The 25250-nt window shown below is 43.7% G+C and overlaps 1 protein-coding gene across 2 annotated transcripts in view; it reads right to left on the bottom strand.

Moving 5' to 3' along the window:
• Window positions 1-25250, bottom strand: part of LOC132468791 (metabotropic glutamate receptor 4-like) — a 130754-nt gene that overhangs the window by 34804 nt on the left and 70700 nt on the right. For both annotated transcript variants that reach the window (XM_060066701.1, XM_060066628.1), the window contains exon 3: window positions 11845-12061. In XM_060066701.1, the coding sequence (XP_059922684.1) occupies window positions 11845-12061 (217 nt within the window). The remainder of the gene's footprint in view (window positions 1-11844; window positions 12062-25250) is intronic.

The following is a 25250-nucleotide window of genomic DNA, read 5'->3' on the forward strand; positions in this document are numbered from 1 at the left end:
GGGGGCGGGTCAAGAACTTTCGCCATGATTTTTTTCGACCAATCATCTTGCTGGAGCTGGGGATGTGTTTGGGCGTAACGGCCAAATGCAAACTCGGCTCAACACCACTGTAGAATACACATATTCAAATCCTGTCGTGGAAATATTAATTGTGACTATAATATACAAATATATATTAATTATATTAACCTTTTATATATAATAATATAAAAGGTTAGTCAATCTAAAATGAATTTTACACATTCTCCTTGGCCTAGGTATGCGTTTCCCATCCTCTGTAATTGAAAGGTGTTACGATTTTTTGCATTAACATTGCCACTGTAGCCACGAAGTCTGATACTGGGGTCATGCTAATCGACTGACTTCTTTTTCTTCTTCTTTGGGTGTTGTTTTAGATTCCTTTAACTGTCTTGGGGCCTCACTTGCAGACTTCCTGCAGACATATCCACATATCCACTTCACCCACGGTGTATTCCAATTTAGCTTGGCCTCTCCCGCCAAGGATGACCTCAGCCATGGTCAATTCTAAACTCCCCAGAATATCTACATAACGCAGCGGGAAACCAGATGTAAATCAACTCCTTGCAGTTTCTGATTTCCAGCCAAGGCAATGTGCCGTCTCCTCCCTTCAATCGTATCTGTGCTGCATCGAATGCACGTACAAAATCATTTACAAAAAAATACATTATATCTATTTGTATTGATGCATAATATATTAGAATATTAGCAACAAAAAAAAAGGATTTCGATAAAATGAACTAGCAGAAAAGCATTGGCTTCTACAAGCAGTGGTGCTGCTTGGTATCCATTGGATACGGATATGGATGACCCGGCTAAGGGGCCGTGACAGCACTCTATGGGAACACAGCAGGTATAACTACTGCTACACGCGCCGGCCTTGGAGGTGATGGATCAAGTGTAAGCATGTGTTGGCATGTCTATTTACTTAACCCAAACAGTGACCACGGGTAACAGTAATGTATCTGTCAGCAGCCCTGCCCGGCTATCAGCTCTTGGCACACATCGGGTCCCGGGGGGGAAAATCCAATTTATCTTTAGAGCACATAAGACGCTCTTAGGGGCCCCAGAGAGCATCATGTGACAGGAAATGTTATTTCACACATAATCTTCCCTTAACAGTGGGCTCCCAGCAGGTGCCGAGAACATGGCAGACGTTATTCGATATTACATGCGTCGTTGCCGTGTGCTGGGCTCTTCCTGACTATTGGAGAGTAAAACACAAACACACACACACACACACACACACACACACACTTTTATACACTCAGGGAATGCAGCTATCGATTAGGGGGGCAGATCTACGATCATGCTGAAGGGAGAGCTTCCTGTCCACTGGACAGTGGTTGCCGTGGCAGCCTATGGTGACCACCCTGGTAGATGTGGTGGATCTGATTCCTGCTGACCGCAGCATAACTCGTCAGCAACCGCCTCCCCACAGCAGAGCATCCTGAGCTAATCCCAGCCCGTCCTGCTGCCTAACAGCACTCGCTAGGACTGAAAACACTCACCGCTGGAGATCTGGGGACTTAACAGGTAGAACACACACTTCTTCTTCACACACACACACACACACACACACACACACACACACACACACACACACACACACACACACACACACACACACACACACACACACACACACACACACACACACACACACACACACACATTGTTTTGAAGTACCGCGGCTTCCTGCTCTCCACACCTACCTGCTGAGCTCTTTATGTGTACTTCTAAGTGTACTTTTAAACCTGGCAAAGCCCTTTCCATAATGACTCGAAACCATTGGTTATGGCCTTTTCCCCACCATTATGTTAAAAAGAAATCCATTACGGATCCATTGTTCTTTGTTTTTATGTTTGGTGTGCCTCTGTGCCCACCCAGACATCCGGATAAACTTTTATCTCAGAAGGTGAATGTAAAGGATTATGGGATGTTGTCAAATCCCTTTTGTGTGTTGGCAGCACTTTGATATGGAAACCGAGAAGAAGGTCGATACGTATCAGTGTGTGCACAGAATCCTTAGGATCAGCAGTATTTACTGTTTTGGGAACTTGATATGGAACATAACTTATTTAATGCAACAAGTCTTGCAACCCAATTTTGGGGCGATGACGTGGGTGGTTTAGAAGTAATAGATAAAATTGAAAACTGTTTCCAGGAAGAATAAGAGACTTAATCTAAATCATTCTCCAGTATTCTGTTCTAAATGGTTTCACTTGCCAGGTCCCGAATAAATAAATAATGACAAAATGGTCCCGGGGCCAACTGTAAATTCGACTTCAGAAGGCCTAAATGATTAAAACTGCGATGTTTCGTATGAAAGGTAAATGATTCATAAGTAAAAGAGAAAAACTTTCCCTCGGAGCGTTGAGTGATGTGCTTTCCGACACGGGGATTGAAAGAAAATGACTCACTTGACAAGCGTGAGACTTGCCTTGTAACCCACAGAGAATGTGTGGAAGAATGGGATTAAACGCAGCGCACTGCAGCTGCCCGTGAGCCACAGCGAGCGCCAAAGGTGCTGTCAAATCAGCGAGCGCGAGTGGGAGGGAAGATTCAACTGTAGTAGGCCTGGAAGGTCCCATTGCCCAGGAGTTGCTGGAGAATATTAACCTTTCACTGCATGCAGTGTTGGGCACAATTGAGAATGGCAGGACGGCTGGTCTGGTGGGAGGCTCTGTTGCACCCTCTAATTTCCATTTGGTAGCTTTCCCTGAGCCTGTTTGCTGTGCTATGCCTGTATTTGATGTTGTGGGGCCGTGTTTGATGGGGATTTCATGCTCTCAAAGCAAGGGCGTGAAGTGTGGATATGCCTTGCATATGCTGTCTAACATCATATCCATTTGTGAAACGCATACCGTACGTGTTATATCCCGAAAGAGATGAAACTGTTAATAGCATTAATGTTTGTTGACAGTGTCTGATGCTCTACAACATGAGACGTAAATGAGCCCGGGATGCGGTGTGTGAGTGGATACGGTTGCTTTTTATATCTGGAAGGAAGGATCCCCCAGTCTGCGTTCCTCCTCAAGATTTCTTCCATGCTAATTAAGGTACTTTTGTGGTAGTTCTTGCCCTCTTGGGGGCTAGGGTCAGGGGGGTGTCATAGATATATGGTCTGTTAAGCCGTTTGAGACTGTACCAGTGATTAGGGGCTATTAAAATAAAATTGAATCGAATTGAATTATACCTAGCATGATTCAAACCATATGTTGATTTGAACATCGCTGATGATTCAGCCACACACTGCTGCAAGTCATTGATGTTCGTAGGCTCCTTCCACCCGCTTGAACAGCACACTGCTTAGAGAGATTTAAATTTGAGTGCAAACCCAACACAGATGCGCGCAAACTCAGTGCTGGGGGCGGTTGTGTTGAACGTTAGCATGCCAGTTGTAAACAAGGTTGATGTTACATAGAGCTGTTCTCTCCACGCATGGACACACACACAAACACACTCACACACACACACACACACACACACACACACACACACACACACACACACACACACACACACACACACACACACACACACACACAGGCATGCAGGCAAGTTTGTGGTCTTCATCCCTGACCCAAATGTAAATGTTTGCGGACATATACATACACACATGCGCACACATAAAAACGCACACACACAAAAACAAGTAATCAATTATCTTTACACACACACAATCACTCATGCACGCATGTGTGCGAGCAATCAATTCACACAAACACACATGCAAATACAAATACAAAAACACACATACGCAATCACTCATGCACAAGAACAGACACAGACACACATACAGACACACCCTCAACCACTCAAACAGAAACAAGCACACACGGCACATCCGTTCCCCTGGTGCTGTCTGTCCTACCTGCAGCCAGCGTGAAGGCAGCAGGCTGCTGCTCCGTAAAGGAGAGAACGCAGTAGCAGAGTGTGGGCCTGACGCCCTGTCAACTCAATTCACCTCATATCTCCTTCAGCCTCCTGGAGGCCTGCACAGACATCATCGCTGCTTAATGAGGCCTAGCCCAAAGAGCAGCTGTCAGCAGGCTAAAGAGGGATTTCCTCTTTCGGAGGATTTTGAAATAAAGCGCTACGCACTGCTTGGCCTAATGGAATTCAATATTCATTTGTTGTCTCGCTCGCTCCCTCTCGCTCTCGCTCTCTGTCTCTGTCTCTTTCCCTCTCCCTCTTGCTTGCTCCGCCCCCTCTTCCTCTCGCCTGCTCTCTCTTCCTTCATGGCGACTGCCCTTGTCGAGGTTACTTAACAGTGATTAAGTAGCTGGACCCCTGTGGTTTAAACAGACTGGACAACTAGCTTGCTCTCTTACTCTGGGTGCTAGAGATAGTAAAAAGCTTTTCGAACATCAATATTAATCAAACAGAATCACTATAAAGCAAAACTGCAAAATGAGCCAGTGTCCATTGCAATGCCTCGGAAATAAAAGTGCAGAGGTGAAGATGTTAAATGACAAAAGCAGAGCTCAAATCTTTTCCATCAGGATGAAAACTGATACTGCCTTACTGGCTCACAGCTTCCAGCTCTGAACAACTCTCAGACTCCTGCATTGTGCTCTGTGAGTTTTGTCTGCAAATGATCTGCCGTCGACTTTTCACATTTTTTATTGCATTGCCACTCTTCTTCAATCGCTGGTCGTCACGTACCCCAAGACTTCAAGGACTGTTAACTTCACTCTGTGTGTCTCTGGTTTTCACATTATTAATCTTTCCGTCACCTTTATGAAAGAACCATTTGAACTCCCGCCATTTATATCCGGCCTCTTTTTTTGATTGTCACTCATGCATTCCTTTATAATAAATGATCCAACCCTTGATTTGAATGTTGATGACTAACCCTTCTCGCAGAGATGATCAATGTGGCACCTCAGAATTCAGTTTGGTATAAATAATAAAAAATAATTTGTGATAATCAAAATAGCATTTACTTGATGGAAATATGCACTGTTTTGCCAACACCAAACATGTTTGTTGTGCTTGTATCATCAAATCTGCTGAGATTTCCATCGGTTATGTTAGAAAGCTTGTTTGGAAGCTGCTTTTATGCAGTGATTTCTCCCTGCTTACTGCACACGTCCAAATATAGAAAGCACCAGCACAGTTCAAGAACCAACGTGGGTGGGCGGTAAAAGATAGAGATAACAATTCTGCAATGTGGCAGAAAACAAAGTACTGTCTTCAATTGCTATTAAAAGAGCAATTAATGGTCAAACTAAATCGTATTGTGCAGGCTTAAAATGTTCCCGACATGCATAATAGAGATTTCCCGGACGAGAGGCAGGAGCAGACGAGAGACAGACTGTAGTAGGGGCAGGCAATTTGACCAGGAGACACGCAAGCATGGACAAACACAGTGTCTGTACACTGCATTGTTCACACTTGAAAGGGCAGCGAGATTAATTCACATGTTTTCAGGTTATCTTGCCAACAAGGATACGCATACACATGCGCACACAAACACAAACACCCTTCTGTATGTTATGTGATACTATAAAATTAGCATAATACAATTAACTAATTCACTTTTTTTTCTAAATGCAGACGTCTGCCAATACATGATAATTCAGTAATACATGCGTATAATCAGAGTACCGTCTAACTTCTTCTGCTGGAATTCTATTAACACCCAAAAGGAAATCTATAGCGCAATCCATCAGTACAATTTTTGCGTCTTTTCTTTAATTATCCCAGAACGCATTGATTCCTAGTTGTCCTATTGGCTTCAGCAGAGCAGCCCCATATGAAAGCAATACAGATACAGAAATTGAATGAGAACTATTTATATTAAAATGAGCTAGGCCAGAAAATACTTTCCCTCCAGTTTCCTAACGATGCTTGACAATCATTGCCTCTTTGATTCTCCGACTGCGTCAGAGCACTCTGTCTTCAAAAAGTTCCAGTGCAGCATGGGTAGTTCCGCACGTATTAAATTACAATAATATTAGCATGTGAATTACATTGGCCCCAAGGTCTCAAGTCTTTTCATTTAATTATCATTTATTAACATGAGTGTACAAATCTAATTTTAATGTTCTGTTTAATAATTGTACAGATTATTCGAGTTAAACTTCTGTTATATACCATAGCCTGGACGCTTGATGGCCAAGCAGAGACCTTGGCTTTAAGCTGTGCTTTTCGGCTGAAAGCACTTCTACACATTTGTAGAAGAAGCAAAGATAATAGCACCGATTATCTCTCAATTATACCTCCCAGCCATAATGGTAAACAACAGACTCTTGCTCAGGTACGACTGCGACTGGGAGTGCACCTCACTCCTGGATGGCCCCTATTGGTTCACACACGCACCATGTCAGAGTTCTTTGTGAGATGCTGGCGGGCGAGATGTCGTGGGGCAGTTATCGTTCCCACAACAGTCAATTCACTTTGTCAGTGCCCAAGCCCAGGTGAGAGACACATTTTTATATGATCGCATGGTTATTAAAATAGGGTTTACACACTACAGTTACTAGTGCGGTAGTCAGTGTAACACAGTTGGTCCAAATCGTTATTCCGAAGTGTGTGACATTACTTCTGTGCTCACGTCAGTCTTCTCACATCTTATACATCAATCAAAGACTGACATTGGGGTCATAGCATGGCTCGCATTCATCCCCCTCCTTAAATATCTCCTTATTCCATGAAAGATTTATTTTCCCTTTTACCAGACAACCTTTGTCTCGGAATCTGTCTTGATCTAGACCTTGCCAGATTAACAGACACAATTCCTCTGCCTTGAACTGTATGTTCAAACAAACACACACAAATGCACGCACAGGCAAACGTCATAACATTTCACGTGCTCATGCATTCACTCCATGTTATTCATTAATATGAGCTTGTAGAGATCCTGAACGTCCAACACACTTACTATTCACAACATGCTTTTACTTTTCTATCAAGAAAGTCAGTCAGGTAGACCCAGAACCAGCAACACAGGTTCGAAAGTACCATAACGCATTCAACCTTATTTCTATTTCCACTCGAGATTATACATTCATATTATTTTTGGGCTGAGAGCTACTGAAGTAATTTCTTAAAGGCTTTGGGCTGCTGAAAGCCCATTACATATTCATTCATTCTCTTCAGACGTTTCATTTTTGCACAAGAAGACTATCTGAATGGTCAAGGAGGCACAAAACTTCACTGTTTGCAAAGGTGTTCGTTGTTACTAAGTGCTTTTTCTTTTCAAAAGATCTTTTCACATAGTGCTATTAAGAATAAGTTATATTCAATGTCAAAGCAGGAGGATATTATGGTCTTAAAAAAGAGATGATAATGCAGAGGGTTGACTTAAATATAAAATTGGCTTTATACCAGTAAAGTAGTATATACCGGTATTTATTTCCTCTATCATGACATAAAGTTCGGATATTGCTTGTATCAATTATTTTACTGATATTTACCGATGTGATTAAATTCGTAAGTTCTTTATTTTTTTATTTTAAGTTCTGAGAGTGTCAGACAACTTGCTTGCTTAATATTGATAATGGTCCTCGTGGAGTCCGAATAAATTAAAGCTGCGCTATTCAACCTTTCTACTGCTGCTATTTGCTCCTTTAAAAAACATCTGAACCACAAAGTTCCTGAAGAGTGAAAACATGCCCATCCACAAGTCAATCTACTCGGGAATTTATTCTCATGTGCAAAACATTCCAGTGTTTCCAGGCTGTTCCGATAATTCAGCTGAGCTCAGATTTTCTTATCTGTAGAAATATTTCCTGTTCCCTGTTCCCTGTCAGTACATGTCCCCCCAAATGGGCTCTCATTCGAATACTCTGAATATTCAACCGATTTACTGCCAAGCAAAGAGCAGGGCTTTTAATGAACTACCTCAGCTAATGTCAATCCTTGCAACACATGTCACCCCGCTCAACGGCTGAGAATCGATCCGCCCTTCCCTTTGACGCATGTGCGTGTCTTACTATGTGATTCCGTGGCACTTCCCCTCAAGCCCCTATACATGGCTTGCTTGCTGCATTACCTTCATTAGCTCCCTGTGTGAGTCTGGGTAGGGGGGCTGAGCGGTGAGGCCCAGAGCTGGCGGGGGGGGGGGGGGGGGGGAGAAAGCGGGAGGGCGGGGGAGACCCACGGAGACAGGGAGAGAGTGGAGCGCTAGCTATTAGATGGGGTGGGGGTGGGGGGGGTGTTCTCCATGATAGACCCACCACCCTCCAGCCCCCCACCCAGTCAACCCTTTCAACGTCAGCGTCGCTGCAGCATCCATTTGCTCTCGGAGACACTCGAGTTAAGAGAACAGCATCATCCACGCCCCTCTGGAGGGCTCTGTGCGAATGGAGGTCTCGCTTGGTGAACGGAAATGTTTCCACTTATCACGAGACGCACTTCTCCGTCCCCATAGGAAAATGATGAATGTAAACAAACCGCTGTCAGTGGAGTGGCAAAGTGACAGATGTTTCGGGGCAAACACGTATTTTTTTGCGCAATCCATTCACAGTAACATTATCGTTACAATCACAGCCACGGCGGTAATGTGTGTGCGTACGGCGTACGAGTGTATCAAACCGCACGTCTGGGGCAGAGATGATATTGCCGTTATATTGGATGGTCGTTTATCTGGGCCGGCATTAACTATTTATAACCTGGTGCTCTTTCCCTCTGTCTGAGGTGTCCTCCGTCGTGCAATGTCCACACTCGATTTGAAAGTGGAACAAACGCGGCACTCGATGACTGAGTGTTGATATCCCAAGGCCCTGAGCCAAACAAACTCAAATACCAGGAGTTGTAGAGGGGCTCCTCTGTGTTTGGTTACACGTCGGTGATTGCAAGGTAATCTTAGCTTCAGGTGTATTTCCTTTGGAAAGAAATCTATGAAGAAACTATGTGTTGGCTTCGAGGTCCGCTGGTGAATTCACCAAGAAGCCCATAATTCATCTTGGAGCCATCCATTGTTGAGCCTTGTCATCCCTGCACTTTTCAACCAATATAGATATAATACTCAGAAAAGGCTATATTTTTGTTAACATAGAGCTTTAGACTTAACACCCATACATCAGCATATTTTATGAGTGTGGTTGCTACTGTTCTTAAGTTTTCTTTATTCCGTTTGCCTGTTTTTTGTGCAGCTAACGACTCCTGCATACTTTCAGCTGCAGAAATCATTAAACTATCAAAAATAGCTCTCTAGCGTCATGAAGGCTTATCTCAGCGTTTTTCAACTCTTTCCACTTTTTAAACTATAACAAAACGCATTCTGGTTGCGTTATGCCTCAGCGTTGTTAAATACTTGATCCTGATTGGTCAATAACCTTCCAAGGGTGTGCATTATCTTTTAACAGTTCAGATTCTATTCCCTACAAAACTATCCACCACATGGTTCCTGGATTATACAAAAGCAAAGAAAGAACAATCGATTTGCAGCTGATTAAATCAATAAAACAAACACCCTGTAGATGAAAGCAACTGATATCTCATCACTGTTGGTAAACAATGTGGTGGAACAAGCCCCCTGAAGATGCCAGGACCGCTGAGTCGCTAACCAGCTCACTTGTTTGGAGTTCACCTCTACAATGTAATGGGCGTGAGGTTGGACCCAAGAACAGCACAGACTGAGACCAGCGTTGGAACAGTTCAACAGATTATTGTCCAAACAGCATCTTAAAATCCACAGAAGGTACACAAGAATAGTCCACAACCTGAGCTAGCCAAAACAGTCTGACTTTCTAGCAGAGACCTCCGGGGATGGAATCCAAGCAAACTGGAGGCAGACAAGGGGCGAGCAGGCAGAGGGGTCAGGGACAGAAGGCTGTTCAGGTTACCAGGGCAGGGACGACGAGGACGGGTCAGGGACAAGCAGGGTCGAAACCAAGGAAGCAATCCGGGAAATAATACTAGAGAGCTTTGCATGCTGCTAAAGACAATATAGCAGAGATTGAGGGCAAAGAGTGGGTTTAAATCAGGTGAGGGAACACAGGTGAAGGTGGTTGCACTGAGGAGGTGGGAGTGGCAGGCAGGTGATCAGGAAAAGTACTGGCAGTGCTGGCAGTAGGATGGAAAGCCAGGAGTGGATCATGACAGTACAGAGCTGGCAGTAGGATGGACAGCCAGGAGCGGATCATGACAGTACAGAGCTGGCAGTAGGATGGACAGCCAGGAGCGGATCATGACAGTACAGAGCTGGCAGTAGGATGGAAAGCCAGGAGCGGATCATGACAGTACAGAGCTGGCAGTAGGATGGACAGCCAGGAGCGGATCATGACAGTACAGAGCTGGCAGTAGGATGGACAGCCAGGAGCGGATCATGACAGTACCCCCCCCCCCCCCCCCCCCCCCCCGGACCCGAAGGAGTGCTACAATTCCTCAGAGGCAGCCAGAGTCTACGTCCTCCACAGCAGCAGAAGAAGAAGATGAGCAGGAAGAGGCTGCCACATCGGTGCCCCCCCCCTCACCAGAGGATCAGAAGGTCCATCAGCAGATGGGCCCGCAGAAGGTGGAAGTGAGGACGGGGCAGGCTGGTCAGGATGCAGACGGTGAAAGTCCGAAATGAGCCGAGGGTCCACTCTGAACCGAGCCGGCACCCAGGAGCGCTCCTTCGGACGGTGTCCGCAAAGACGGTGACACTTAGCAACGGAAGACGCTGGGCTTGACAAGTCACCGGACTACTGCCCATGCAAGTGAACGGAGCGTTCCACGGCATTGAGAAGACCCGTGTAATAAGGGCCTATAATATTACTGTTTATGGCATAGATTTCTCCTCAGATTAGGCCAATAAACCAATGATAAAAATAAATAAATAAATAAATCGTCGATCAAAGGCCCGGCCCGAGGATAGTGGTGGGAAATATTGGCTCGGGTTCGGGCAGAGAATCTAAACTCGTAGGGAGAAGGATAAAGCCATGCAAGCCAATCAGAATCCTCAGAATCAACAACAACGAATAACACGAGCGTCTTCCTGTAACAAACAAACTGTAAACATAGGGCGCTCATAAGACGTTAAGCATTTCCTGGCGCATAATGTGACGCTTCAGAACCTAAAACCCCGTTTCTCCCCGTTGACACGACAACACATAACCGGCGTTTTCAGAAATCTCCACTTTGGCCGGAGTTTTTAGAAATGATCGTTTTCTGTAACAAAAACGGCGTTTTCGTGCAAATGAGAGGCCAAACCGCGTGGAAATATCTGCGTTTTCCCTTCGTGTAAACGGGGCCTAAGTCGTTGCCTTGGTTCAGTTCCTTGCTCGATCATTGTTTCTGTTGTCGCGTGCACCTTGTGCCTCTATTTCATGTTTCCAGAGCTTTGAGTGAATAAAACCTGTTGTTTGGAAAATACTCTTTGTGTCATGCATTTTGGGTCCTCAACCTTAGCAGCAGGCGTGACATGCATAGATTCCCCCTTACCCCCCACCACCCCTTCTCCTCCCTTAATATCCTAAAAACACTTACACACTTATTGTGTGTTGGAATGTCCTGACACTTAAAGATAGTATGGCATTTTATCCTAGCTTTCTTTGTTGATTACATGAATGGGTTAACCTGGCTAAGTAAGTGCTTGGCAATTGCATTATGAATATCTTCACTGTACCGACAGCTATATATGGTTGTTTCTCTCTCCTGACAAATGTACTTATTGTAAGTCGCTTTGGATAGAGCGTCTGCTAACTGCCCTAAATTAATGTAAAACCTTGACCGCATCACCACCCCTGCATCATTCAAGAGTGTCCCATCAGGGGACATCCCGTCATGGTTAATCCGCAACCATCACATACCAACCCACACCGTACAAACGCCGACCCCTTCACACTCTTTCCCCTCGCGGCATAGAGTCATAACCCCTATATGACTCACCGTCTTCCCGGGACTTCTGGATGAAGGCGTCCACGCCGCTCTCTCCGTAGTTGCCTTCGGACGCCACGGTGGACACATAGTTCCAGCGCATGGCCTTCACCAGGTCCACCATGGCCTGGGCCTGGTAAGTGTCCGGGGGCACCACCCGGGAGAAGAAGTCGTAGCGGGAGTTGTCGCTGAGCTCGGGGGCGGTGGAGGCGTAGCTGACCTGGGGGATCTGGAGGACAGAGAACAGAGCGTTAGAGAGAGGGGGGGAGGGGGGCTGGAAGGCGTAGCTGACCTGGGGGATCTATAGATGGAGGGCATAGCGTTAAAGAGAGAGAGGGAAGGGGGCCGGGAGGCAGCATGTTGTCAGGATCAGGGTTTTGTTGATGGGGTGGTTGTTGTTAATGATAAATGTTGTAGTGTAGCAGGATTAGTGGAATTTGTATCATGGATGTTATTCATACCTGAGCTTGTATTACTACTGTTATTATTTCATTTTGTTTCATTGATATCATTATCATTATTAGTATTATTCCTACTATCCTCTTTGTATTGTCATTAATATCATTCTCATACTATCATTGTCATGCCGGTGAGATTGTTGTGGTTGGTAGTGTTTTTGTGAGCATGTCGACCAGGAGCAGATTTGCTGACACGTGTAGCCATTATTTTCTATAGTCAATAGAGACCCTGTTGTCGTTAAGCGCAACACTCCATCTCTACTGCCTGCTATAGTTCTCCAGGTGTGGTCACTGCTGCCGTTCCTTGGCAGGACCTATCCTTCTGCGTCTATTGGATTGCTCATGTTTGCTGCGACACCTGCTGCCAAACAATCTGTCTGCTTCGGACTAGATACATTTTTAGCAAAGCAATTTGACAGACTGTCTCATATCTTCATAAGAATTATACGGTGTCGTGTATTGTTTATTTTCTTCAAAAAAAAGGGAAAAAAGCACTAAGTACACACCTTTCTTACATTCAACACTTTCCCCGCTCTTGCACACAAACCTGTTATTAATGTGCCAGAAAAGCTCTGTAATAATGTATTTCTTAATAATGGCACTGACATCACTGAGAAGGAAATAAAGAACTTCCTCGATTTAACTACACTCTATTCTGGATGATGATTTACCATTATTGTGTAAGAGCTCATTTCAAAGTGACAGTATGCTATACAAGGCATCTTCGCATTATAATTTATTGGAGATGTGAATTGGCAAACTAGCTTTACCATTATAGAAGCTATTTATTTTACCAATTGTGTTAAGTGAAATATAGGCCTTAAAAGAGGCCCATCTATATCTCATACATAATAATATAGACCCATAATAAACCAGCTTTGTTCTAGTACTAGCCTACTCGATACCACTAGCATGGGTTCAGTTTTTGACAGTTATTGAATGATTGATGTTACTTTCATACACTTTTACACACTGTTAGGGAAGAGTGATTTGAAGGAGCACGTCACTTTCTTTATCCATCTAATTGTAAATCAAGGATTAATATCTTAATATACTAGATCCTTTTATCAAAATGTTCTAGTTAGGATTTATAATGACACAATTCAATGGATTAGAATTTGACTGCATGTTCCTTAACATTTATCTACATTACCAAATATTCCTAGCTGTCCTATAAAATGTTCATCCACCCCGACTTTTTACCAGGAATGGTCTAAGGGACAAGCTTTAGAGATTAAGAAGAGTAGTATTTTATCTCTTGTGACGGACACAAATCTCCACGGGAATGCAATTGTAAACATCTTGTCAGTTAAATGGAAAAATGGTTAATCTTTTAGTGCTGCCTCATAATTTGTGCAACAGATCCACAGGGCTGTAACTTTCACTCACTGCAGGTCCCCAGTTGTCCTTAAAACATTTGCGGGTTTGCTTGCATTTCAGCACACTATCCTCCCCTTGCTATCCCTACTTCTTTAGTTTGTTCCCCTTACACTTATTCAGACAGGAGCCCACACAGCTGTAGGCATGAGCTCCTCGGCTGGCTTCTCCTTTGTCTCGGCAGCATTGATGCCTCTGACGTGGCCAACATCAACGTCCCATCGATCGGCCACCGCTGAGCTCAGAGCTTGTTCCCTGCAGCCATTGTCGAGGCAGAGACAGGTCGCTGCACCTCCAGATGGGAAGCATGTTCCATGAGCATAGTCCCCCCGCCCCACCCTGCATTCCAGCACCAGGATGGATGTGCTCGTTAAGGCACAGGAAACAATGTGAACGGGTTACATGTTGGTCCATGTCGTAATACAAAAGGAGACAAAAACAGAACCAATCTGAACGTGTCTCCATTAAATTCATGGGAAACACACTTGCTGAATGTCTTGGAAATACGTGTTAGAAAGACTATTTTGTAGATTGTACAGGTGTGGTCTGAATCCCCGCCATACACCTACTATGAAGCTCCGGGATTTCCATATGCCTGATTAGAACTGTGCAAGAATATGTAACAGTATAGTGATGTGGGAGAACTTCTACTCAAAAATCTGTTTTGGCACATACCGGGTCGAGAGATGTGTCAGCAAACTGAACAAATGTGGACAAACCTGAGGAGGAAACGGGGAATTGCATAATGGGAATGTGTAGCGAGGCGGGGTTGGGAGTGGCGGTGATTGTGAGCAGAGCAGAGGGAAAGGTCAGCAGTGAAGTTGTCAATCTGGCATCGTATGTAGGCTCAGCCATGCGGGTTCTTATATGGACAGCTATATCCCCACAGCAAGTGTAAAAGTAGATCTTTGTTCAGGAAAAAAAAAAAATCAATGACTTTTATTATACTATTTTAATTTAGATCAATTTTTGTAGAAATAATTAGTGACAGTTTTTGCATACCTCAATAGGATTTACAGGTCATTAAAGTCTACCCACTACTGTGACCTACAGTACACTACACAGTACACTACTCCACTGCAGATCAAAGTATACCCACTCTTATAAACTGCACTACACCCCTGCACATCGAAGTATACCTACTATAAACAACAGTACACCACTGCACATCAAAGTATACCTACTATAAACTCCAGTACATGACACCACTCCACATCAAAGTATACCCACTACTATAAACTACACTACACCACTTCCCATCAAAGTAAACCTACTATAATCTACACTACAACTCTGCACATCAAAGTATACCCACCGGTACAAACTACATTTCACTACACCACTACACATCAAAGTATACCTACTATAAACTACGCTACACCACTGCATATCAAAGTATACCCACTATGAACTACACTTCACTACACCACTACACATCAAAGTATACCCATTATAAGCTACACTACACCTCTGCTCGTAGGACAACAGGCGTCCACAGCACTGCCCTCACACAGCTGCCTCCAATTGGGTTAACTCCTTCTGGGCGGGGAGGAATCAATAAGGCCCGTTGTGCTTGCTTGCAGAGTGTGCTAAACAAGTCCCACATGCTATTCTGCACATTGTGCAGTGCTACGCTGGGAGAGACCTTGCCCCTTGACCAGTCCTCTGTGGCGTGTCCTCAGCCACTGTGAAGTGGGCGGCCGGGGTCTGCGCGGACTGGTTGGATAAACAGCTGGGGGGAATGAGCGTGTCCGGCTGTACGGTCGACCACTGGCTGGAGCATACACTCCTCCCCGACCAGTCCCCGCTCTCAAGACATCCAAAAAAACGCTGTGCACTGTCTTGATGTTAATCGTGAGTTAATCATGTTGCTCCATCATTAATATAATTACCCTGATTCCAAAAGTGGTGAAAGAGACCGCTAGTGATTACTTATGAGGCAACGTTTGCATAGTTACTCTGTTTGCAAAGTGAAAGCGTCTCGTTGGACAATTAGGGCGGGCATGGTTTTAGTTGGAATCAGGGGGAAGGGGAGTGTTGACAGGTCCTCAAGTACACCATTACTGTGCCGGTTATAAATGGGTGCAAGGGTGAAGGAGAAAGCTGGCAAAATGTTACCCATTCAACCTTGTTTTTATTTTATATTTGTTGTTTGCTATATCGAGGAAGAGTGTGTATCACCTTGAATCTTTCTCGTCTAGTGAGGTCATCACATTCAAACTATTACAATAAGAACAACAGTGCCACAAAGTTTGGGTTCTGGGTCCTGCAGAGACCTTTAACAGGAGAGCTTACGGTATTTGTCAAAAAGGAACCTGATTTAAAAAGAGAGAAGGCCCCAGAGAGGTTAGAAAAACACAAACTTGGGAGCGATTAATTGAATACATAGTCCCTAGAAGCACATCGCTGCTGAGGTATTGCACATACAACAATGTGTATAAACCATAAACACAGATCTAACCAGGGTTATTTTCTTGTCTGAGAACCAGAAGAGGTAACTAATGGCCAAACAGGAAGTGATTATAATCAAATGAGCAAATCAAGCCTTAATGAAATACAAAGAAAACACCTCACATTTGGCTGACCTTTTGTCATTCATCATCATCAATTTGTTGTAGCGGCCTATTTGAGACGCGTAATACTTGTCATATTCAATTGGTTTTGATGTATTGGTAAATGTTCATTATTCATTTGTTATACTAAAAGCAAAACATGGCTTTAGGCCAAAAACAGGACGTGGCTGTTTATTAACTGTAAATCACACTTCAATTACATGCAATGGGATTTGTTCCAAGTTATTATTACTAAATTTCCTGATAAACTGCGAAAGACCAATTGTACGTTGCTGTTGACATCAAACAGATGTTTTACTACATGAAGCTGTTTTAAATTCTAGTGACATACAGACAATTATACCTATGCATGGATCATAAAGGACAGAATCACAATGCATTTTGTGCGGAAAAAGCTCTTTGCCAGATGTTCCCGTTCATAGACAGGCACCTCACCTTGGTGAGATGCGCATAACACAGATGCTAAAGTATTATGGTGTTTGCCTGAACAATATTCCACAGCATGCGACATAGATGTCATCAGAGCAACAAACAATCTCAAACATATGATATCATGGAAGTATGTCGCCCAAACAGATCTCCTATAACACTCCCAAGTCTTAACGTTTCAGAGCATTTTTATGAATGAGTCGGCACTTGTGGTGTCACAGCTGTCGTTCTCACACAATGTCTCATGAGGAGGTATTTCCATGGTCAGGATGTGTAGCTTCTATCACTTTATATGGAATACCACCCATAAGAGATAAGAGATGCACCCATAAGCCAATATGAAAGAACAAAGCGCCTCTCAAAATAACAGAGCTGCACAGTGGGTGGTAGTGGACTGACTCCATCCGGGAATCACTCACAGGGCCCTCCACAAAACTAGGCCGCTTCACATTCAAATGATTCATTAGGGTTGGTAAGCTGGCCACATATTGACAGCAGACACGTTACAGCAGGAGGAAAGAGAGGCAGCCTTTAAATATTCACCAGAGTCCCCACAAAGCAGCTCTGCTAGTTACCTCACCAACAGCTCCCACAGAAGGCTTCTCTGGCACTGAATGCGAAAATAAGTGGCTTATTGTGAATTTTATTCACAGCACTGAATGCAAAATGTGAGATAAAAATGCCTCTAAAACAGCCCAGGACAGCTGTTGCGCTGCAAGTTATGAAGTCAGTAAGAACTTGTCAAATGTCTTAGGTTGCATTGTGGGGAGTGCCTATCAATCCATAATAAAACACCTGTATTCTGTACATTGCTGCTGATTTCATATAACTTGAGATCAATTACAGAGGAGATGATGAATGAAGAGCTGCAGGCTCGAAGAAAGGCACACTAGTGGACATCCGATGCCTCATTCATCTGAAAGGGACCCAGCGTTTGAGAGAGTGGGGCATCAAAGGTGCCAGCCACGTTCTCTGTCAGTGACTGTGGCAGAAGGGCTCATGCTGGTCTTTCCCAGGAGGGGCTAACTATATGTACGCTCTTTGTTGTGTGGCATTGATGAATGTTTGACTCATTATACACACACATGCTCACACGCACACACACACACACACACGCACACATGCTCACACACCCTTTCTGCTACTGTGTGTTGTCTTCTTGACCTTTCTCTACATTTACAAATTTATCCGAAGCTACTTGAGGTTGAGAACAATCAAAACATAGGGTCAATATCAGAGTTCCAGTACTTCCAGAATTGTGACACAAGGACGTTTCTAAAGAGTAGAGTCAAGAGGGAAACAAGGTGAGTAGCTATGTTTCGTGAGGGGTGCTCGAGTGCATTATGGGTGAAGATGGAGATCAAGGGGGGGCTGTCTTGTGCCTCTACATCAAAGGACATAGATAAAAAGAACACCCCTGAGTTCTTTCCACACATTCCTGGAAGCTTCTTCCCACCGACGGCTCTACCTCATCTCCCCCCAAGGGACTCCTGGAGAATCATGATTAATTAATACCAGCTGCATTAATCACAAGTTCACCTCATGATCTCTGATGAACTAGAGTCCAGACAATACTTGCAAACTCATTACTAAGAAAACATGTGCTAAAGTAGTTTGCCGACACGTTAATAGAAAACAATATTTAATACTACATAAATCACTTCCCTTTAGCCAACCACTTTATGATTTAATTCCATTAGGAGATAACAAATAACATAAAATAAGGAAAGAATTTTTCCCATTGTCGAATGACAAGGTATTTACCTACTTATTGTTCTGCATCTGTCGAAACTCATACATGACCTTTCATCACCAACAGATATTTTTCACAGAGCTGTCATCGAAAGACACACACAGGTGTCGCTCAGCACAGTAATTATGTATCTACTTTTACGCACCAGGGCACATTGTCCATGGTGCATGGTCCGTTGGCATCCTCCTCACAGTGTCACTGTCCACTCCCAGAGCGCTGGTACATGAGAACATCCTCATAATCAGTGCTAAGAGCGCCAGCTGTGTTTGATGAAGCCTTGATGAATCGTCTCTATCGGATCTCCTACCCAGGACTCTGTGTCTCAGCACCGTTACCATCTTGCAGTGATCAATCCTTTCTGACACTAAGACTGCACCTGGACGCCAAAGTCATTCAGTCTCTCACACCCTAACACCCTCGGACTCAAGCGTGCCGTGATAAGAGATGAGAGATAGATGCATACGTGTGAATCTCTCCGGTGTAGAAGAGACGCGTTCTACGACATCCAGAATGCAGTATATCTGGTATGCCATGATGTGTGGCTTTAAATGTACACTATTTCTCTAATACTGTTGCTTGTCATGTATTGCGACACTATCGCCCCTCCCCTGCTTCTCTACCTGCTTGAGGAGCCTCACTAAGTCGACCCGTGTTGCATGTTTCACCTGAAGGGTTTTCCCCTCGCTGGGAAGATCACACAATTTCAACTCTCTCTGTCAAAAAGCGGGACAGGCAAAGCTTATCACCATGTCTGTTGGGGAGATTCTCCCTCTGCGGGCGCCCGGAGATAGTCTGACACCTGGGTACGATAACTCCCTCCGATACATAAGCTTTTTTCTATTTGCTTTTGAGGCAAGATATTAAATTCAACAGCAGACCCCCCGCCCCCCCTCCCCCTCCCACCTCCCCTCTGACCTACTCTCAGAGACACAATGGTGCAGCTACTCAAAACAAAATTAATATATTGTTATGGAAACACAATTTACAAGCCAAGTGTTATGGGCTGCTAGGAAAACATATTCATTCGGTGGAGTGGCGGGACCTCTCTATTCTGGAACACTTATCTAAAAGTGTGTTTCTTCTGAGATTAGGGGGCTTTTATTTTGAAGGGTACACATGTCTGCTGCTCTTGACTGAAAGCCGAAGACATAGCCCCAGAAAGCTAATGTTGTGTTTACATGGTTAGTCGAACCACACATCTTTTTCCGACTTCATGAATATCTCACAGAGGCAAAAAAGAATAATAGTTTCTTGACAAAATAATATCTCCTAAAGTAAGGAAACAGAAATGCTGCTTTTTATACCCTTCGTCTTTTCCATTCATATGAGCATGTGTTGATTTATGATCTAACATCAAAAACTGATCAATCGACAGTGTCCTCAGAAGATGTGCAAGGTCAACCACAAAGATCACAAGCTTGTTGCTTTCTGTTCTTGGACAGCGCTCGTTGGCTGAAACCCAACACAGGTAGAGCTCAGTCTTCCTATGCTTTCAGTAAAGAACAATTCTGACGATGACTGGTGTCAGAAGTTTGTAATGAAGAAAACTGAGAAAACATTCTCTAACCGATTCCAGGGAAAGGGATTTTTCTTCCCAAAAGTATATTAATGCTATAATCACTCTGTACCCCCTCAACCCAGACGGTCTCATCACTAATGGGCATGGGAAACAGCCTTAATTGCTGTGTGATGTGAGCACCAAGCAGATTTTTGATGCAGATTGAATGCAAAAATGGCTGGCTTTTAATAACTGCAGTTTTTGAAAAATCCAATGAATTTATTTGGCACAGCAATAGCACAGGAGTAACGATGCTCATTACGAACAGTGCAGGAATAGTATACAGCTGCACCCTTTATCACAGAAGACATCTCTAAAGTATCTGTTTAGCTATCAGAGTTGGCCTCGCTCATTAGTCGACACTTCAAATGTTTGAACAATGCATTCGCACAGCAAATCAGAAACACCCGTCGCGATGAAACCCTATAGTACGCACTGCCTGCACCTGTGCACGTTCACGTCTGTCCCGTGCTTATAATAGTAGGTGTGAGTGTCGGGTTGATTTTAACCCCCAAAAGGTGTAAACTTTGTGCGTTATAATACCTAATCCATGTGATAACACTTGCTAAAATACAATATCCCAGGGAGGCCATCTGGAGTCAGACATCTCCCCGTGATTTGGCCCGACATAGCATCTGTGAGGCCGTGCTGCCCCCCCTGGGGTCTAGAGCCCCACCCCAGGAGGGTTTTGTCATCGAGGGGTAATGGCGGTGCGGAGCTAATTATTCCTTGTAACCTTTTACACCTGCTTGTCAGTTTGGGTTATTTTCAAAACTCGGCTACTCTGGGAGTCTGTCTGCTCAGCCGGTGTCGCTCCCTCCTCCCTCCCTCCCTCTATCCCGCTGAGCCCAGACAAGTTGTACCCACTGCACCACCTCCACCACCAATCCTCCATCTGCACACCCACTAGACCCACCAGCACCCGCAGAACCACTCTACCCAACGGCGGCAAGACTACGTCCACCACCACCAAACCCACCGCCTCCACCACCACACCACCACACCACCTCCACTTCCTTCATCTCTTCCTCTATCAACTCCCACGCCCCCCCCCCCCCCCCCCCCTCAAATCCACCTTATCCACCACCTCCACACCACCCCCTAAACCACCAGCACCACCTCCACTAATACGACCCCAATCACAAATTCCAACTCCACCAACACCTCCACCTCCACCTCCACTACCTCCACCAGCCCCGTCACTGCCTCCGCCCCCCGTCCCAGAGTGAAGGCCTGCCAGAGGCTTGCAGTGCTCACCGCTGTTCAATTAGGAACCTGTCGAGGATACACACTGCTGGGCCGGTGCCATGGCTCTCTTGGATCGCTCACAGTTCAGTTTTGCTGACGCACAACAAGGGAAGAGATATGGATTCGTCCCTCTGGCCCTGAGATATATGAACGTATGCTTTTTAAAAAGGCAAGATCCTTCACATTGAGGCAGGTTGAGGTAAATAATAGGAGGTCAGGGCACTGCTGTCTGGTGGCCTCCCTGTTGGACACGCTTTTACCGCCCACATTCACTCCATACATTGATTTACTCTTCTCTCAACCGCAGCATGAATCACAATGGGACTATAGGGGTGTTAATGACCTCCTGCTAGCTATTTCATTAAAGGGCACATTCTATAGAGTAAACTCTTTCTAGGTTTCTACATTGAGTTTCTAAGGGAATGGGACTTGTGCCTTCAGGATGTCTCACGTATTAAATTAAGTGTTTTCATTGTACTCCCACTGATTGAGTCTAGGGCTCCACATTAAATGACACAAAATGGTCACCAATGAAGAGTAGAACGGGCGGAAATTAATCGTTCACTTGAGTCCTTTGAACAGACAGTTCACTGGGAGAGGAAGCCTCAATAGGACACATAATGCATGTCATCAGTGAAAGCATTTGCCTGACATGTGAGGCCTGTTAGAAGTTGCAAACCTGTCAACCGATGAGCTTTAGTGTCGGCAATGTTTTCACCTTGTCACTGCAATAGTTGAAACTATTAACACATTGACCCGTTTGCCGCTAACCTCTCGTAGTACATCCAATTACAGTTTTATTTACCGTCCTAAAGCCGACGAAATCTCAACGCCCACCCGAGTTAAAAGCGTTTTGACTCACGTCTGTTGGTGGCTATATGCTTAATGCCCAACCTTTAACGTGTTGAGCACTCTATAATGGTTTGGGAGGGATGACTTACACCAGAACATGTATCATTACCTCCCGGCCTTATGTTCTTCATGTCATTGATTTATGCACGGTGCGTTTTATCTGTTCAGATAAAAGCTAGAATCAGACCTAGCAAGGACCCTTGAATAAATAAAACCATTAGGGTGACTATAATGATCATCAAACAGGCATCCAACCAACTGAAGTAAAAGACATTCAGTCCTATCATTAAAGCCAGTGACAGCATTGTTATGTCTTGCAAAAAACACACTAAAATAAGGTGTTATTTCCTAACGATTCTCAGCCTTTTCTCTTCTAGGTCTGTCTGGCATGGATTGTGCTGAGGCTGAGAAGTGTGATGAGCGTTTTCTCAGGCGACATATGCTGTAACATCTGTCATCTCCTGGACCCCAACTGTCTTTTCGGCAGGAATTTACTGATTGCTCCTGGATCTTACGAAACGATTCTATATTTATTGATGTAGATCCAAAATCCCAAAACACAGCATTAGGACTCCACATATATATATATATCTATAAAATCATGTCATACATCTAGAATATGGACCCATAGTAATAATTACACAATAAAATATTCAATCCTTCCAAAATATATATCAAATTCTAGGAATATTCCTTCACCTAGTGATGGCGTGTATGGTTGGTAAGAATCTCTATAGTGTCCTGATTTGAGCCATGTACCTCATTGTAACTGTGGATTCCTGTAAAGGGTGTTTATACAATATTGAGACCACTATTTATATTAATGCAAGATTAACACCCAATATAAACAATACCAACAATAATCAGAACCTACAACTATAATTATGAATAAATAACTTGGCTAAAGCTCAATGGCTGTTTTAGAGCCCTCCTCAGCTACGACTCCAGACCCAACCAACGCATCATAGAGTTGGTAAGTATTTGGGTCAGCGGTTCCCTGGGTCATTCAATCTCTGTAAGCATTTGAATATGTGTCTCATGTTAAAACTGAACAAAACATGAATGCATCACCTGTAATGGCTGTGGATCCACTAAATCCTACAACCCTTCGTCCAAATAATTAGGTCATTTTTCTTAATGACAATGAAGGAAAATCGTATTCCCGCAGAAGAATGGGGCGGTTGATAGCCCTGGTCACTGGCTGTCAGTAAGTTTCCTCTGTTCCAACCACGGAGTGTTGCTTCATTTGTTAAGAAATTGCAATCAATAATTTGTGCACTGTCAACTGTGATTAATGATCTCATTATAGACTGAATTATTACTTTGGCTCAACATGCAAATGATCTCAAGGAAAGGTTGAAGATGATTTTAGATTGGAAACAAATTGACATGAGTAATGAATTACCACGGCGACAACAACACTTTTGTTTACCGCAGAAGTGAAAGGAAGCCATTAAAATAATAACAATTATCTCTCAGACTGCTCAGGACTTCCTCGTTCAATTACCGTGTACAAGTACATTTGATATCTGCAATTACCCTGCGAAGACCACCCATGGCACTGATACAGCTGTACACATATACAACCAAGACTTTACACAGACCCAGATGACTCTATTGCGTCAAGTTCCCATTGTAGAAATTATATATCAGGACTATAAGAACTACATAAAATCTGATGATCACAACCACAGAAATATTGGTTGCATTATAAATAAATTATATATTTTGATTAGTGTCAAAATCTTTAAATGCACAACGATGACCTTTTGATCGGCTTATGTCATCCATTGTCATCCAAAAAGTTAGCAGATATATTGAATACGGCATCGCAATAACTTTTCCATTGTAAAGAAAATTTGGATAAATGGACCACCAGAAGTGGACCTGCGGGAACCTAGTTTCTAAGATTAGCCTCTAATCAGTTTCCTTCACTGATAGTGTGTCCTGAATCCTGGCTACAATGGCTGGCTTCTCCTTCTCCTTCCATTACCTCATTACTAGTCCTTGCCCATAAGGAACTCAGTGTAGATGATGAAAGGCGAAGGCCTCGGATAAGTGGAAAAGAGAGAGAAAGAGAGCGCGGAAACCTTATCAACTTCAGCATTCAAGATGAGGTGTTAATTAACAATGTGTATGGTGTTTGAGCCGAGGAAGCCACAATGGTTAATGTGTTATTCTGCGTGTGTGTATAGACACAATAACAGGTAGCAGGTGTGTTTGAAAATAGCAACTAAAGTCTTTCCATCTGCAAGGTTAGCTTCCTAGAGTGTAGTTGAGGAAATAAGTATGAAATATGACATTTGTCAATTCAAATGTAAGAATGTGGATACCACCTACTCGCAAGAATAAATAACCATAAATAACCATAATAACCATGCAGTTTATCATACAGTATCCCGCCAGTATTCATCTTTTTTAAGATCATAGCCTGAGATGATCATCATATTATTCTATTATACTTAATTTTGCCTCAAATCCAATTCCTCTAAATGTCCACCTCGTGTTGCCTTAGTTCTAACAAATGTAGGTCTCGGCCAGAAGTTATTCAGAACACTTTTAATTGTTTTGGCTTTTTCTTGGCATATGCGTATGTGGGTCGGATTCCACTAAGTCCCAACTGATCACTTTCCCTTCAAGGTCCCAGATAAACACAACCACTACAGATCTTCTGAAAGTGTGGGAACTTGTGGGAGGCCAATATTCTAGTGAACAGTGGGATTTAATATTCTGGAAGGGTTTATTTCAACATGATGATGTTACATGAATGTGTAAATGTCCTCTTTCTTGTTTAACAGGCAATATGGGACAAGGAGATATATTTCCCTGGAAAAATTAATGAAAAGATAGAAAGAAAAGATCATGTAAGGAAACCCTTGAATATTTGCTAAACGTCCTAAATCAATATCAAACAGAAAACCACTCATTTGGCTAGCATAACCGAAATCAATCAAATCTATTAAAAAAAATTGAGGTTTGTTCTATTTTCTACTTTAGTTTGTTTAAAGATATGAGATGTCATGGTTTGCAATTTTATAATATTTTGAAGCACCAAAGAACGCATAACATCCCAATAAGATTCGCCACACACCTACTATTTGTCCATCCAAACTCATGAAATAGGGACCTAAATATGGCAGCAGTAAATGTTGTGGCTCAGCGACACATCG

This window comes from Gadus macrocephalus, chromosome 1 (genome assembly GCF_031168955.1).
Source record: "Gadus macrocephalus chromosome 1, ASM3116895v1".
NCBI classification, from domain to species: domain Eukaryota; kingdom Metazoa; phylum Chordata; class Actinopteri; order Gadiformes; family Gadidae; genus Gadus; species Gadus macrocephalus.